This window comes from Papilio machaon, chromosome 3 (assembly GCF_912999745.1).
Source record: "Papilio machaon chromosome 3, ilPapMach1.1, whole genome shotgun sequence".
Taxonomy (NCBI): domain Eukaryota; kingdom Metazoa; phylum Arthropoda; class Insecta; order Lepidoptera; family Papilionidae; genus Papilio; species Papilio machaon.
In genome coordinates this window covers 1,397,116-1,409,539 of record NC_059988.1, presented here as the reverse complement: position 1 = coordinate 1,409,539, position 12,424 = coordinate 1,397,116, and the positions used below count along the sequence as shown (strand labels likewise).

Here is a 12,424-nt window from a genome sequence, read left to right as displayed (position 1 = left end):
TCCTCTCCTCCGTATATTAACGTTAAGTTTCACATCTGCAATTGTGGTTCACACCAACGTCAAAACCGGAGCTGAAGACAGTCGCCGTGGCCGATATCGGCCGGGATTACATCATCATCATCATCATCATCATGTGGTTGACTATGAGCAGGACTTGTTTCGCTATTTTGGCCAATTCAGGTGGCTGCTTGCTCGTTTGCCACCTTATGATTTATATAGTTGGATATAAAATATAGAGCACATTACAAAACAGCGCGGACCAATCTTACTGAGCCAAAATTTCGTTTATATAAAAGAAAAACCTTGCAGTGTGAACTAGTCCTTACATTCAGTAGAGTCCACTCGTTAAAGGCGATAAAACTGTTGCTCGGCGTTGATGAGAGGCGATGAAAAACAAGATAGATAAATAATCCAATATTAAAGCAAAACATCGCAGACAAATTGTGAGTTAGATGGCGCTGCCGACGTGGACGCGGGAGAGGTAAACTATATTTAAGTCACCTTCAGATTCACGCCTGAGGACTGTCCCTTCTCTACTGTGTTAGATTCTTAAATTAATATTTAAATACGATAGTATTATTATAAATGATTGTTAAACGCCCCGTAAACTATCTTTTTTTTAAACAAATTTGTTTGATCAATCATGTATAAATTCAAACACCATCAAATGATTTAACAAGCGCTTACAACTTTACAAAAATTTGATCGTTTACAGAACTATAATAATCTTACTAATATTATAAATGCGAATGATTAGATAGATGGATGTTTGTTTGAAGGTATCTCCGGAACGGCTGAACGGATCTTTATGAAATTTGGCACAGATATATAACATAGTCTAGAATAACACATAGGTTACTTTTTAATTTTTTTGTATTCCGGGGGGACGAAGTCGCGTACGACAGCTGGTAAGAAATATAAACAAATAGTCATATTTTGTATTTTGTAAGCTTTACTTGATTATTACTTATTATAACTTTTATTTTTAAACGACAATTATTATTTTACATTCAAAAAAGAAACTCTACATTAATACAAAAAAAGATACATTCCAAAAAATATTTTTAACTAAAATACTAGAGTATACTGTTTCTGTATGAAATAAAATTCAACTCAATATAAATACACGAAGGTATTAAAAGTGAAATTAATTTAACGAGCGGGTATACAGAGCGCGCTATTAATGTCTGGTTATGAACAAAAAGAACTGCGGGCCACGGAGCGGTCGCAAACTATGCGGGGAAAATATTTCCACAGCGCCCGTCCCATTTCTAACAGCTAGCGAGAAATTCATATAATGGCACGGTGGTGTCCCGCTAAACAAGTCAAGGGAACGATGCATTACTTACTGATTAAATTCTTTTTTTTTTTCATGAGCTTAAACCGTACTATAAATGCCAAAAGAGATTACGCCGCTAATACTAAGATTTTCAGACCAGACAATGAAAAATGTTATATAATTTAAAAAATGTTTTTACTAGAAAGCTTATAATGAAAAATCTTCGAATCATGAAGAACGAAGAACATGTACCACATCCTATTGCGCAAGTCGCTTAGCGACTAAAATCGTTAAGTTTCTTAAACTTACGGAGCCTTGTGTACAAAGGACCTTAGTATACATAATACGCGATGTACTGAAATGTAAATATCTACTAGCACACGTGCAGGTGTCTATCGTGAGTTTTCACAGAATCAAACTGTAATTTATTTCGACAACAGACCCTCATCATTATGTTTTTCATGTAGTTTTACTATTCTTTTTAATTATTTTAATAATTACAATCAATGCCCGTGAACATCAAGAATTCTCTTCTTTCTTAAAAATGCTTAAAGAGATAATACGAAAATAGAAGAAAGGTTCCTAAGAAAGAGGCAGCGAATGTATACAAAGAAGAAGAAGTAAACTACCAATTTGGACAGTCGAATACAAAAAAAAAATGGTAGTAGATATCCGAGCACTAAGCTATTTAAGTTCGTCCATTTGTAACAAGCTTTATCATTATATTTACGAATGTCTCAAAGAAAATAAATTGTGTTTCGTAATAAGACTCTCCGACTTTGTAAAACTTTCCAACTTGAACATTTTCTGTTATCGAGAGGAGGAAAACTTCGTTGACAGCTGTCACAACAAGAATTGAAAATCACAAAGAGTAAAAGGTGTTAAATTATTAGATGCTTCGAATTGAATGTTTTAAACTACATTATACCTTTACAAAGACTAAAGCTTTAAGGAAGTTTATAATTGTAAAGAATTACTGTAAGTTATAAAAGACCGCTTCAACGAACATAAACGACGAATATTACGGCGAAACGGTTACGGGAAAAGTAATGTGAAACGTTTAATTTTTTTTTAATCATAATTCTGTGCTACACGCCGTACATCGCAGCCAGCTGATAAGATTTTATTATTCAACTTTTTTTTAAAAAAACAAAAGCACACACAAATAACAATGTCTTAACATTTCGGAAGGGTACAATCGTAAATGGACGCGCATTGAAGAGATTGTGTCGATCAAGGCGATCGTTTCCAAGGGCCGTTGGACCCGTATCACTCGCCTGTCAGCGACCAAACAAAAGAGGCTCGGCGCGAAACTGGGTCGAAAATGCGAGCTGTCAACTGTGACAGCCAGCGGATATCCTGCGCGCCCACGCACCACAATATATGGCGGCCATGAAATTGGCGGGAAAACGAAGATAAGTTTATACGAAATAATAATATTTGTTGACAATATTGCTGTTTAATTTGATTTGTACTTTTTTTTATTCAAAGTATTTAAATGATTCTTAAATAAATATATACAATTATAAAATGAACAATATTAATTTAGTATTTTTGACGAAAGTCATGAATTTTTTCACAATGTTCACATCTCTCCGATTCTATATATTCGATTCGACACAAGGACGAGAGTTATAAAAATAGCTTTAAAGATCGAATTTAAGAAGTGGCAATAGTCCAAACACGTAGAGACGATAACCCGAACCGCATTTATTGAGTGACAACTTTATTTTGCTAAACTATAATGAGCAGCATTTAGAAATCACCTGGATCATAAGTAAATAATTCCAAAGAGATGATAATGTTAACATTATCATGCGTTGAAATGAAAATTGTGCAATTTGTTTATTGTGAAAACATTTCGGTATTGGATTTGAACGAAATGTACGATTCGAAATTGGTTTTCTGAGCTTACATATATTACGTCGTCAAAGCATAAAACGATTTGTCAGCTTTACCTTAGCCTGAAAATTATAAAACGAGAACTTATCTGGTAACTGAATTGCTTGTATGCTTTGTATCGAACACTTAAGAGGATTATGGTTAAAATCCTCTTTGGCAGTAATTGGAACTCCGGCATCTCTCACCGCGTCTGAATACTGTATCGATTTTATTCCAAAGTTTTATGCAGATATTAAAAATTCTTATAAACTAAATGTATAAATTAAATGTGTTTCAGAATATTCCTTAATACTACTGTTAGAAATTATAAATTTGTTTATTACATACCAAAAATATAATTGTGAATAATTTTTTGTTAAAGAATAAACTTAGAACTATTTTAAATGCTTAAAAATATTATGTAACAGGTAAAATAATCCAAGGTAAGTAAATATCAAGTGTTGTTTTGTAGTAGATTTATATTTTATAAAGTGTATAAATGATTTTCTTATATATAAAATTCTCGTGTCAATGTTAGTTACCATACTCCTCCTAAATGGCATGACCGATTTTTATGTAATTTTATATACATATTCAGTAGGTCTGAGAATCGGCTACTATCTATTTTTCATACCCCTTTTGAAAGTTTTTTAATTGCGCGCGAACGGAGTCGCGGGCGACAGCTAGTATACATATAATTACTCAATGAATATCTCGCGTAGAAAGAGAAAACTTAGGCAATCGATATGATAACGATATTTATGTCATACGCTCTTTGATCGATTTTATATCTGATAATGTGGAAAATGTTGCCTCACGTTGAATTATTGCATCAGTTAAACCAGTGATTACTCAGGATGGGCCAGATACAAACCTAAGTTGCACGAGATACCTGGCTAAAAATTAATAAAAAAGAAATGTATTAGCGGCAAGTTCATCAAATCAATGAAAATTTTGGAAGAGGTCTACGAGATATAAAGTGTGGGAATCTCAGAATTGAATTCTGACGAGCAAACGCCGGTCTCAACATCTAGTTTTTTAAACCTTTATTTACCTCTGTTTATCTCATGGGTTTACGTAAAACATTTTATCTTTACTTTTATTTCTCGATCTTTACTTCTTGTTAGTACTTTCTTTTCTTATTTCTACTCATCTTACGCTATTAATATTTATAGTTATTTCAGATAAGAATGCGAACATATAATATCTATTTTTGTATTCGGTTATGGATTCTAATAATATTGACCTACTTGAAAACGATTTTCTTTTTTTAAATTTTTATGTCACCAGTCTGCTGTTCTAAAGTTCCGAAACTTTTATACATAGATTATTTCTATTTCCCATCATTTTGCGATGAGCGTCTGCGCCAGGAGTGGCCAACTTGATTATACCAGAGATCTACTGTTTATTGACGAAAAACTGTACGATCTTTGGTGCGATCTACCAAAACAAACGTGAAATAATAAATAGTTCAAAATTAAAAGTTAATAGTTCATAGTTCAGTGCACAATTATGAAGTATTTTTAAAAATCTTTTCTTTTTAGTTCTCTTTCACTTCGCAACCTCTTCTTATAAGGAAAGGAAGGGAAGGTAATGAGGATTTGAAGGAAGAGGGGAGGCACAGAAAGATATTATTTCTCCTTCCTATGCATCCCCTCCTCCGTCAAATTAATGTCCCCCTCCCATCCTTTCCTCATAAGAAAAGGGTGAGAAGGGAAAGGGGACTAAAATTAAGCCTCCGGCAAAACACTCTTCAGACGATACGCGGAATTACTTCCACTTCACGCCTGTCTTGTTTGTGGTCAGATGAGTGCAACAGATGTTGTTACTGCAGGCGTAGTAGTACTACTATAATATTTTTATTAACTAATATATAAGCATCTTCTGCTACGTTACGTTTTACATATTTGTTTTTTCCTTGCTATGATTGACTGCACTAAAAGTTGTGGTCAACTCCTGGTCTATGTCATGTCTGGTGTCAATGTTAGGATAGGCTAGAACTTTTCTAAGTATAAGTCTGCAGTTTTTATGAAAGTGTTATCTTATGTTTCGTGATAAATTTTACAATATTTGTAACGTTCAATGGTGTAAATATATATATATAAAAGAAAGTCGTGTTAGTTACACTATTTATAACTCAAGAACGGCTGAATCGATTTGACTGAAAATGGGTGGGCAGGTAGCTTAGAACTAGGAAACGGACATAGGATTTTTATCCGGTTTTCTTTTTTTTTTATTCCGCGCGGACGGAGTCGCGGGTAAAAGTTAGTATGAAATATTTACGATAAACGGTAAATACCGTTCACATCGCCCTGAAGACGAAGATGGATCGCGTTATTATAAGCTATTCTATACTCGATCATCGAAACTCGTTACGTATAAAAAAGTAAAATACTTCATATATCCTAACGTAGACAGACGTAAAAACAATTCATTCGTTTGAATTATTTATCATGTTATTAAGCCCAATACTTCCAGTTAACCGACAGATGTTTTTTTTTGTTTTCAAATGAATTTCGAGTTTGGGAAGTTGAGATTTTATCCCCAATATTCGTGTCTTGAGGCGATTTATCTTATTCAAGGACAGCTGTACGTGTTCTTTGAATAAGCAATAAGAAAGTTTCATTGTTATATGTTCTAATTAGGAAAGTATTCTGTAGGCATGCTTGTTGGGATGTTTAATTTCGAGTAAAAAGACGGTCGTCCCTCGACAATTCTTTCAACAATGCATTCTCCAAAGCACAATAAGAAGTAGGTGGATACTGCGAGGGCTCGGTAGGGGATAAGGGGGACATCAAAGGTCAAAGGTCAAATATTTAGATTTTACTTCAAAATGAAACTGGCAATAAGCCAGCGACTTTACAAATACCATTCAAAGTATTGCGATCATTTAGAACATACCGAATGGGTTGACTTGTCATTTTTGTACATGGCTTTCAATGACATAGTTCAGTTTTAAATACAAATAAAAATTAAAAATTACATGAATTTTCCTAATTTATTGTATGTAGGAATACTTCTGGCAATGTCAATTTACATTCCAACGTTGAACTGCGCATTGAAAATATCCAAAAGAGTTGACTCCCCGCCAATCCTCCAACTCGGACTGAATTACTATAACCTCAAGATTGAATTTCTAATTCTCCATTCGTGCGACATAAATACTGCATTTTTCTAAATAAAATTCTAGTTTTTAGGGTTCCGTACCTCGAAAGGAAAAAACGGAAGTCTTATAGGATCACTTTATTGTCCATCCGTCTGTCTGTCTGTCTGTCAAGACTCTTATTCTCAGGAACGCATGGAGGTATCAAGCTGGAACTTATTTTTATATTAACCCTAATAATCAGGCAAGTAGTTTAAGAAACATTTTAAGTATTTTTAGCATAATTTTCATCAAAACCTAATGTCATGTTTCCCTACATTCAAGCTTTCTTGTAAACAACCTATATAATTTATTATTTTTAAATAAAAAGTAAAAATCACTTTAGTTATTCTTGATAAGATGTTCTCACGTACGGATGTAATCTGACAAATCTGCTCGAATCCTATCAAACTCTGTATAAACACGTCCACAGTCGAACCGATTCCTAATTGTATTTCTCACAAAGTTGGCACAAGTTCTTAGCGCGAAATTATATTAGCATTCTGATTGGAATTACTTAAATGTACAAAGCGACACTTGTTAACGAAAAATGATAGTAAAATAGTTTATTTACGTGTGATTGTTTACATCAAAAACAAAACAAATACCATGCATCTGTAGGTCAATCACCACCGACTAATCCCGCGCAAATCGTGAAAACCGCACGCTTGGATTGCTTTCTCCCTTTAAACTTTTATTTTCAATTAAATAGGTCACATTCCACACCTCGTTACTTTGGTACATAATCGCCGTGAGTAAATAAAATTTCCTTAAAAAATTGTTCATTTACAGAGGACGGCCGGGCGACGGGCACATGGCGCGCGCCCCGCTGCCCCGCACCCCAACGCGTCACACCCATTTCGAGGGGATTTTGACGAGGATAAATGAGTGGCCAGCAACAGCGATGGGCAACGTACTCACCAATCTGCCGACGCACTTGCTGGTCGATATGCGGCGAAGCAGCGCCTTCCTCTCTGTATCGTTGTCGCTGTCAGTGCTGGTGTCCTCGGGGCCCGCGCGCGAACGCCCACCGCCGCCGGCCGCATTGCCCTGGGCCGCCATCTCGCCGCGGCCGTTCGCTCGCTACGCACTCCACACTCGGCACACATCAAACACGGCTACATCATACAGAACTAACTAATATTTCTTTATTTTATAACGAGTCGCTACCTCACTGACATTTCGAGCGAGCGCCATGACCACTCTGACAATACAGCCACTGAAAACAAAACAAGCCTGAAGTTGTGCCGCGACACCTATTTGAATATGCGCGAACTGTTCACATGTGCATTCCTGAAAAAATTCTACATTGCTTGTGCTTCTTTTGATAACAGATGGCGCTGCACTACTATTACATCTTTTCAGTGGTTTCATATCAGATGGTCAGCTCACAATGTTCATTCAAGGCACTCTGTATTTACTATAGTTAAGTGTACCGAAAGCTTATTCAGTTGAATTACACGATACTAGCTTTTACCCGCGACTCCGTCCGGGCGGAATAAAAAATAGAAAACGGGGTAAAAATTATCCTATGTCCGTTTCCTGGTTCTAAGCTACCTGCCCACCAATTTTCAGTCAAATCGATTCAGCCGTTCTTGAGTTATAAATAGTGTAACTAACACGACTTTCTTTTATATATATAGATTTCAACTGAAGATAACATGATAAGCTTAGTACGAAACGAAACGAAAGCTTGGTGTCGAATATTCTTCCATTACATTAACTTCACTTGTAATATTATAATTAAACTTAAATTGAGATTGCCCGAAATTTAGCTAGCCTAAGCCCCACATGTAGATAAATCGTAACCGATAAGATTTATCGACTTTGTATGTGTTTAACTGTCAATTTCATTTTCTTCTACTCTATATGTAGGTCAGTTAGAATATTGAAAAACGAGTTATAGGCAATTATATTTAATACACAATAGACGTATACAAATGCAAACACCAAACTAGTCACTCTTCCTCCATTCCTTCGTCCGCCGCCTCCTCGTCGAACTCCCCCTCGTCGTCGGCAGTGGCGTCCTGGTACTGCTGGTACTCAGAGATCAGGTCATTCATGTTGCTCTCCGCCTCCGTGAACTCCATCTCGTCCATACCTTCACCCGTGTACCAATGTAGGAAGGCTTTCCGCCTGAACATCGCCACGAACTGCTCGCCTATCCTCTTGAATATGCTCTGAATCGCTGTCGTGTTCCCTATGAACGTCGACGCCATCTTTAACCCTCGGGGTGGAATGTCGCATACCGCTATCTTCACATTATTCGGAATCCATTCGACGAAGTACGTGCTGTTTTTGTTCTGAATATTAACCAACTGCTCATCTACTTCTTTCATAGACATTCTGCCTCTAAAAATAGTTGCCACTGTCAGATACCTCCCGTGCCGAGGGTCACACGCCACCATCATGTTCTTCGCGTCAAACATCTGCAGCGTCAATTCAGGGACGGTAAGAGCCCTGTACTGCTGGGCCCCACGGGAAGTGAGCGGCGCAAACCCGGGCGTGTAGAAATGGAGGCGCGGGAAGGGAACCATGTTCACGGCCAGTTTACGTAAATCCGCGTTCAATTGTCCGGGAAAACGTAGACATGTCGTAATGCCGGACATCGTTGCGCAGATCAAATGATTTAGATCGCCATACGTCGGCGTGGTCAGTTTCAAAGTTCTGAAGCAGATATCGTAGAGCGCCTCGTTGTCCAAACAGAACGTATGGTCGGTGTTCTCGACCAGTTGATTGACGGCCAGCGTTGTGTTGTAGGGCTCTACGACGCAGTCTGACACTCTGGCGCTGGGGAACACTGAAAAAGTGAGTACAATCCGATCAGGGTACTCTTCTCGGATGCGGTTGATGAGCAGCGTGCCAAGGCCGGAGCCCGTACCACCGCCCAGCGACTGCTGCATCTGGAAGCCCTGCAGGCAGTCGCAGCTTTCAGCCTCGCGCCGAATAACGTCCAACGCAGACTCTAGAATCTCCACTCCCTCGGTGTAGTAGCCACGCGCCCAGTTGTTGGCTGCGCCATTCTGGCCGTACACGAAGTTGTCGGGGCGGTACAGGCAGCCGAAGGGCCCGGAGCGCACCGAATCCATGGTTGCAGGTTTTAAGTCGATAAGTACAGTGCGCGGCACGTATTTTCCACCAGACGCCTCATTGTAGTACACATTGATACGTTCCAGCTGCAGGTCGGAGTCGCCGTGATACACTCCACAAGGGTCGATGCCGTGCTCGTCCGAAATAACCTCCCAGAACTGCGGAACAAATAAACATTAACTTCAAAAAGAAGACCAATATAAAAAAAAAACAATTACAGAGACGAAGTATCGAAATATTAATTTTAAATTGTGGTTCACTTTGCCTGCAATGATTTCAATAATTACTTTGTACCGTTCAGAAAATCTTACCTTCCCTCCGATCTGGTTCCCGCAAGCGCCAATTTGAAGATTGATGATTTCCCTCATCTTGATAATTTACTCGCTGTTAGAATCAGATACTTGTCAATTTCTTGAAAAAGTCGAATCAAAATAAATTTATCTTGTTGATGCTTAACATTAACTTAAGACTAATAAAAAAATATAAAAAAAATTAAGCACAACTTCACACCATACGCATCTTACAACGGATTTCAGACGAATGAGTTGCCGAAATCATTTTCGCCAAATTGAAGTTTCGAATTTCAAGAATAGAATTGTTCTAGAATTTTAAAGTTTAATTTTTTATTGCCGACCTTTTTGTTGAAAGAATAGAATTCACTTCAACAAACACAGTGTTGATAGGGGATTTCCTTAAAAAAACTTGTATAGACCTACGCTACGTTTAAACGTATGTCGATATGAAGGGTAACCTGTAACCACCTGTAACCGTCGAAAATTTACAGCTATTTATGTATAGATGTATGGATAAGCGACAAGGATGTGCCTAAATATCGCCATATGTTAAAACCGTAATTTATAATAACTCCGGTTACGGACTGTAAATGTAGTGTTTACCAAAAGTTTTTCTATGTTTTGTTGAGAAAGTTCCAATGTCAAGACTCTTTGTATTTCTTACTGGCAGGTACTAATTAATTAAAAATAATTATTGAAATTCGAATTGCTTTTTCTCTGCGGCCGGAAAAAGAATATTGTCATTTCATTATTTGTTGAAAAAATTTCGTGTAGAATGAACGTATTTTGATAGTTACATTTTTTATACTTTATAATTTTTATATGGTTATTTTAGGAAGGTAAAATTTTACCAAACTTAATTTTAGATACAAAATTTATAGTAAAAGTATCAAGATGAGGGAAATCGTCCATATCCAGGCTGGACAATGCGGAAATCAAATCGGCGCTAAAGTAAGTGTAATTACGCTGGCTTCTTCAAAGTAAATTAGCCGGTGTTACAAAGGCATTGAACATGTTAACAGACGGGACAACACGTACAAAGTAAATTACAATTCACGACTTCCACTAGTTAACTGAAAATATATTTTTTTCAGTTTTGGGAGGTAATCTCTGACGAGCACGGCATCGATCCCACGGGCGCGTACCAAGGGGACTCTGACCTGCAGCTGGAGCGTATCAACGTGTACTACAATGAAGCGACGGGCGGCAAGTACGTACCGCGTGCCGTGCTGGTCGACTTGGAGCCCGGCACCATGGACTCCGTGCGCTCCGGACCCTTCGGGCAAATTTTCCGGCCGGACAACTTCGTATTCGGACAATCCGGAGCCGGTAACAATTGGGCCAAGGGTCACTACACCGAGGGGGCGGAGCTGGTGGACTCCGTGCTAGACGTGGTGCGTAAGGAGGCGGAGAGCTGCGACTGCCTTCAAGGATTCCAGCTGACGCACTCGCTTGGCGGCGGCACGGGCTCTGGGATGGGCACACTGCTCATATCAAAAATAAGAGAGGAGTATCCGGACCGCATAATGAACACGTTCTCGGTGGTTCCCAGCCCGAAAGTGTCGGACACAGTGGTGGAGCCGTACAATGCCACGTTGTCTGTTCACCAGCTGGTGGAGAACACTGACGAGACATTCTGCATAGACAACGAAGCGCTGTACGACATTTGCTTCCGCACACTGAAGTTAACGACTCCCACCTATGGCGATCTCAACCACCTGGTGTCGGCGACCATGTCTGGTGTGACGACGTGCCTACGGTTTCCGGGTCAGCTGAATGCGGACTTGCGCAAGTTGGCCGTCAACATGGTGCCATTCCCGCGGCTGCACTTCTTCATGCCAGGCTTCGCGCCGCTTACATCGCGCGGTAGCCAGCAGTACCGCGCCCTGAGTGTGCCCGAGCTCACGCAGCAGATGTTCGACTCCAAGAACATGATGGCGGCATGCGACCCGCGTCGCGGCCGCTATCTCACCGTGGCTGCCGTCTTCCGCGGCCGCATGTCCATGAAGGAGGTGGACGAGCAGATGCTCAACATACAAAATAAAAACAGCAGCTACTTCGTCGAATGGATACCTAACAACGTCAAGACCGCCGTTTGTGATATTCCACCTCGAGGCTTAAAGATGTCTGCGACTTTCATCGGAAACACGACGGCTATACAGGAACTGTTCAAGAGGATATCGGAGCAGTTCACCGCCATGTTTAGAAGGAAAGCTTTCCTGCACTGGTACACGGGCGAGGGCATGGACGAGATGGAGTTCACAGAAGCGGAGAGCAACATGAACGACTTGGTGTCGGAGTACCAGCAGTACCAGGACGCGACGGCGGACGACGAGGGCGAGTTCGACGAAGAAGTTGAAGAATAATTGTTTGTCTTGTCCAATGTTTTGTGCATTCCACGTAAATGTCTTGTCCATGTTTTATGCGCTTTGTTAAATGTTTTGTGCGGTGTTTAGTGTTAGGCGTAACCTATATGTATTATCGTTGTGTACAATAAAAAAATGAAAATCTTTGAATTGTTATTTATATGTCACACTATAAATTTGTAAATTTGGTATGATGTGGCCTTCTTTATGATTGGTTAATCAGTTAACGTAAAATGGATAGCGTTTTCCTTCCATTATATTTAGAAGAATAAAGGAATAGCGTCTCATAAGGCTTGTAGTCAGTAACCTCTAGATATAAATATGCATTTTTGTATTAAATGTAAAGATTGCAAATTATTTACCAGTGAAACGA

General features: G+C 38.9%; 3 protein-coding genes across 3 annotated transcripts in view; 1 reads left to right on the top strand and 2 right to left on the bottom strand.

Moving 5' to 3' along the window:
- LOC106711014 (diacylglycerol kinase eta) overlaps window positions 1-7,492 on the bottom strand; it is a 79,868-nt gene extending 72,376 nt beyond the window's left edge. The window contains 1 exon segment of the mRNA XM_045686298.1: window positions 7,224-7,492. Within this exon segment, the coding sequence (XP_045542254.1) occupies window positions 7,224-7,364 (141 nt within the window). The 5' untranslated portion in view covers window positions 7,365-7,492.
- Window positions 7,493-8,228: 736 nt separating this feature from the next.
- Window positions 8,229-9,763, bottom strand: LOC106711028 (tubulin beta-4B chain). The gene is made up of 2 exons (XM_014503240.2): window positions 9,704-9,763; window positions 8,229-9,550 (listed from the first exon to the last, which is right to left on the bottom strand). The coding sequence occupies exons 1-2, from the start codon at window positions 9,758-9,760 to the stop codon at window positions 8,261-8,263; spliced, it is 1,347 nt and encodes a 448-aa protein (XP_014358726.1). The 5' UTR covers window positions 9,761-9,763; the 3' UTR covers window positions 8,229-8,260.
- A 687-nt stretch (window positions 9,764-10,450) lies between these two features.
- LOC106711027 (tubulin beta-4B chain) lies at window positions 10,451-12,164 on the top strand. The gene is made up of 2 exons (XM_014503239.2): window positions 10,451-10,636; window positions 10,780-12,164. Exons 1-2 carry the CDS (start codon window positions 10,580-10,582, stop codon window positions 12,049-12,051), a joined length of 1,329 nt encoding a protein of 442 aa, XP_014358725.1. The 5' UTR covers window positions 10,451-10,579; the 3' UTR covers window positions 12,052-12,164.
- The last annotated feature ends 260 nt before the right edge of the window (window positions 12,165-12,424 follow it).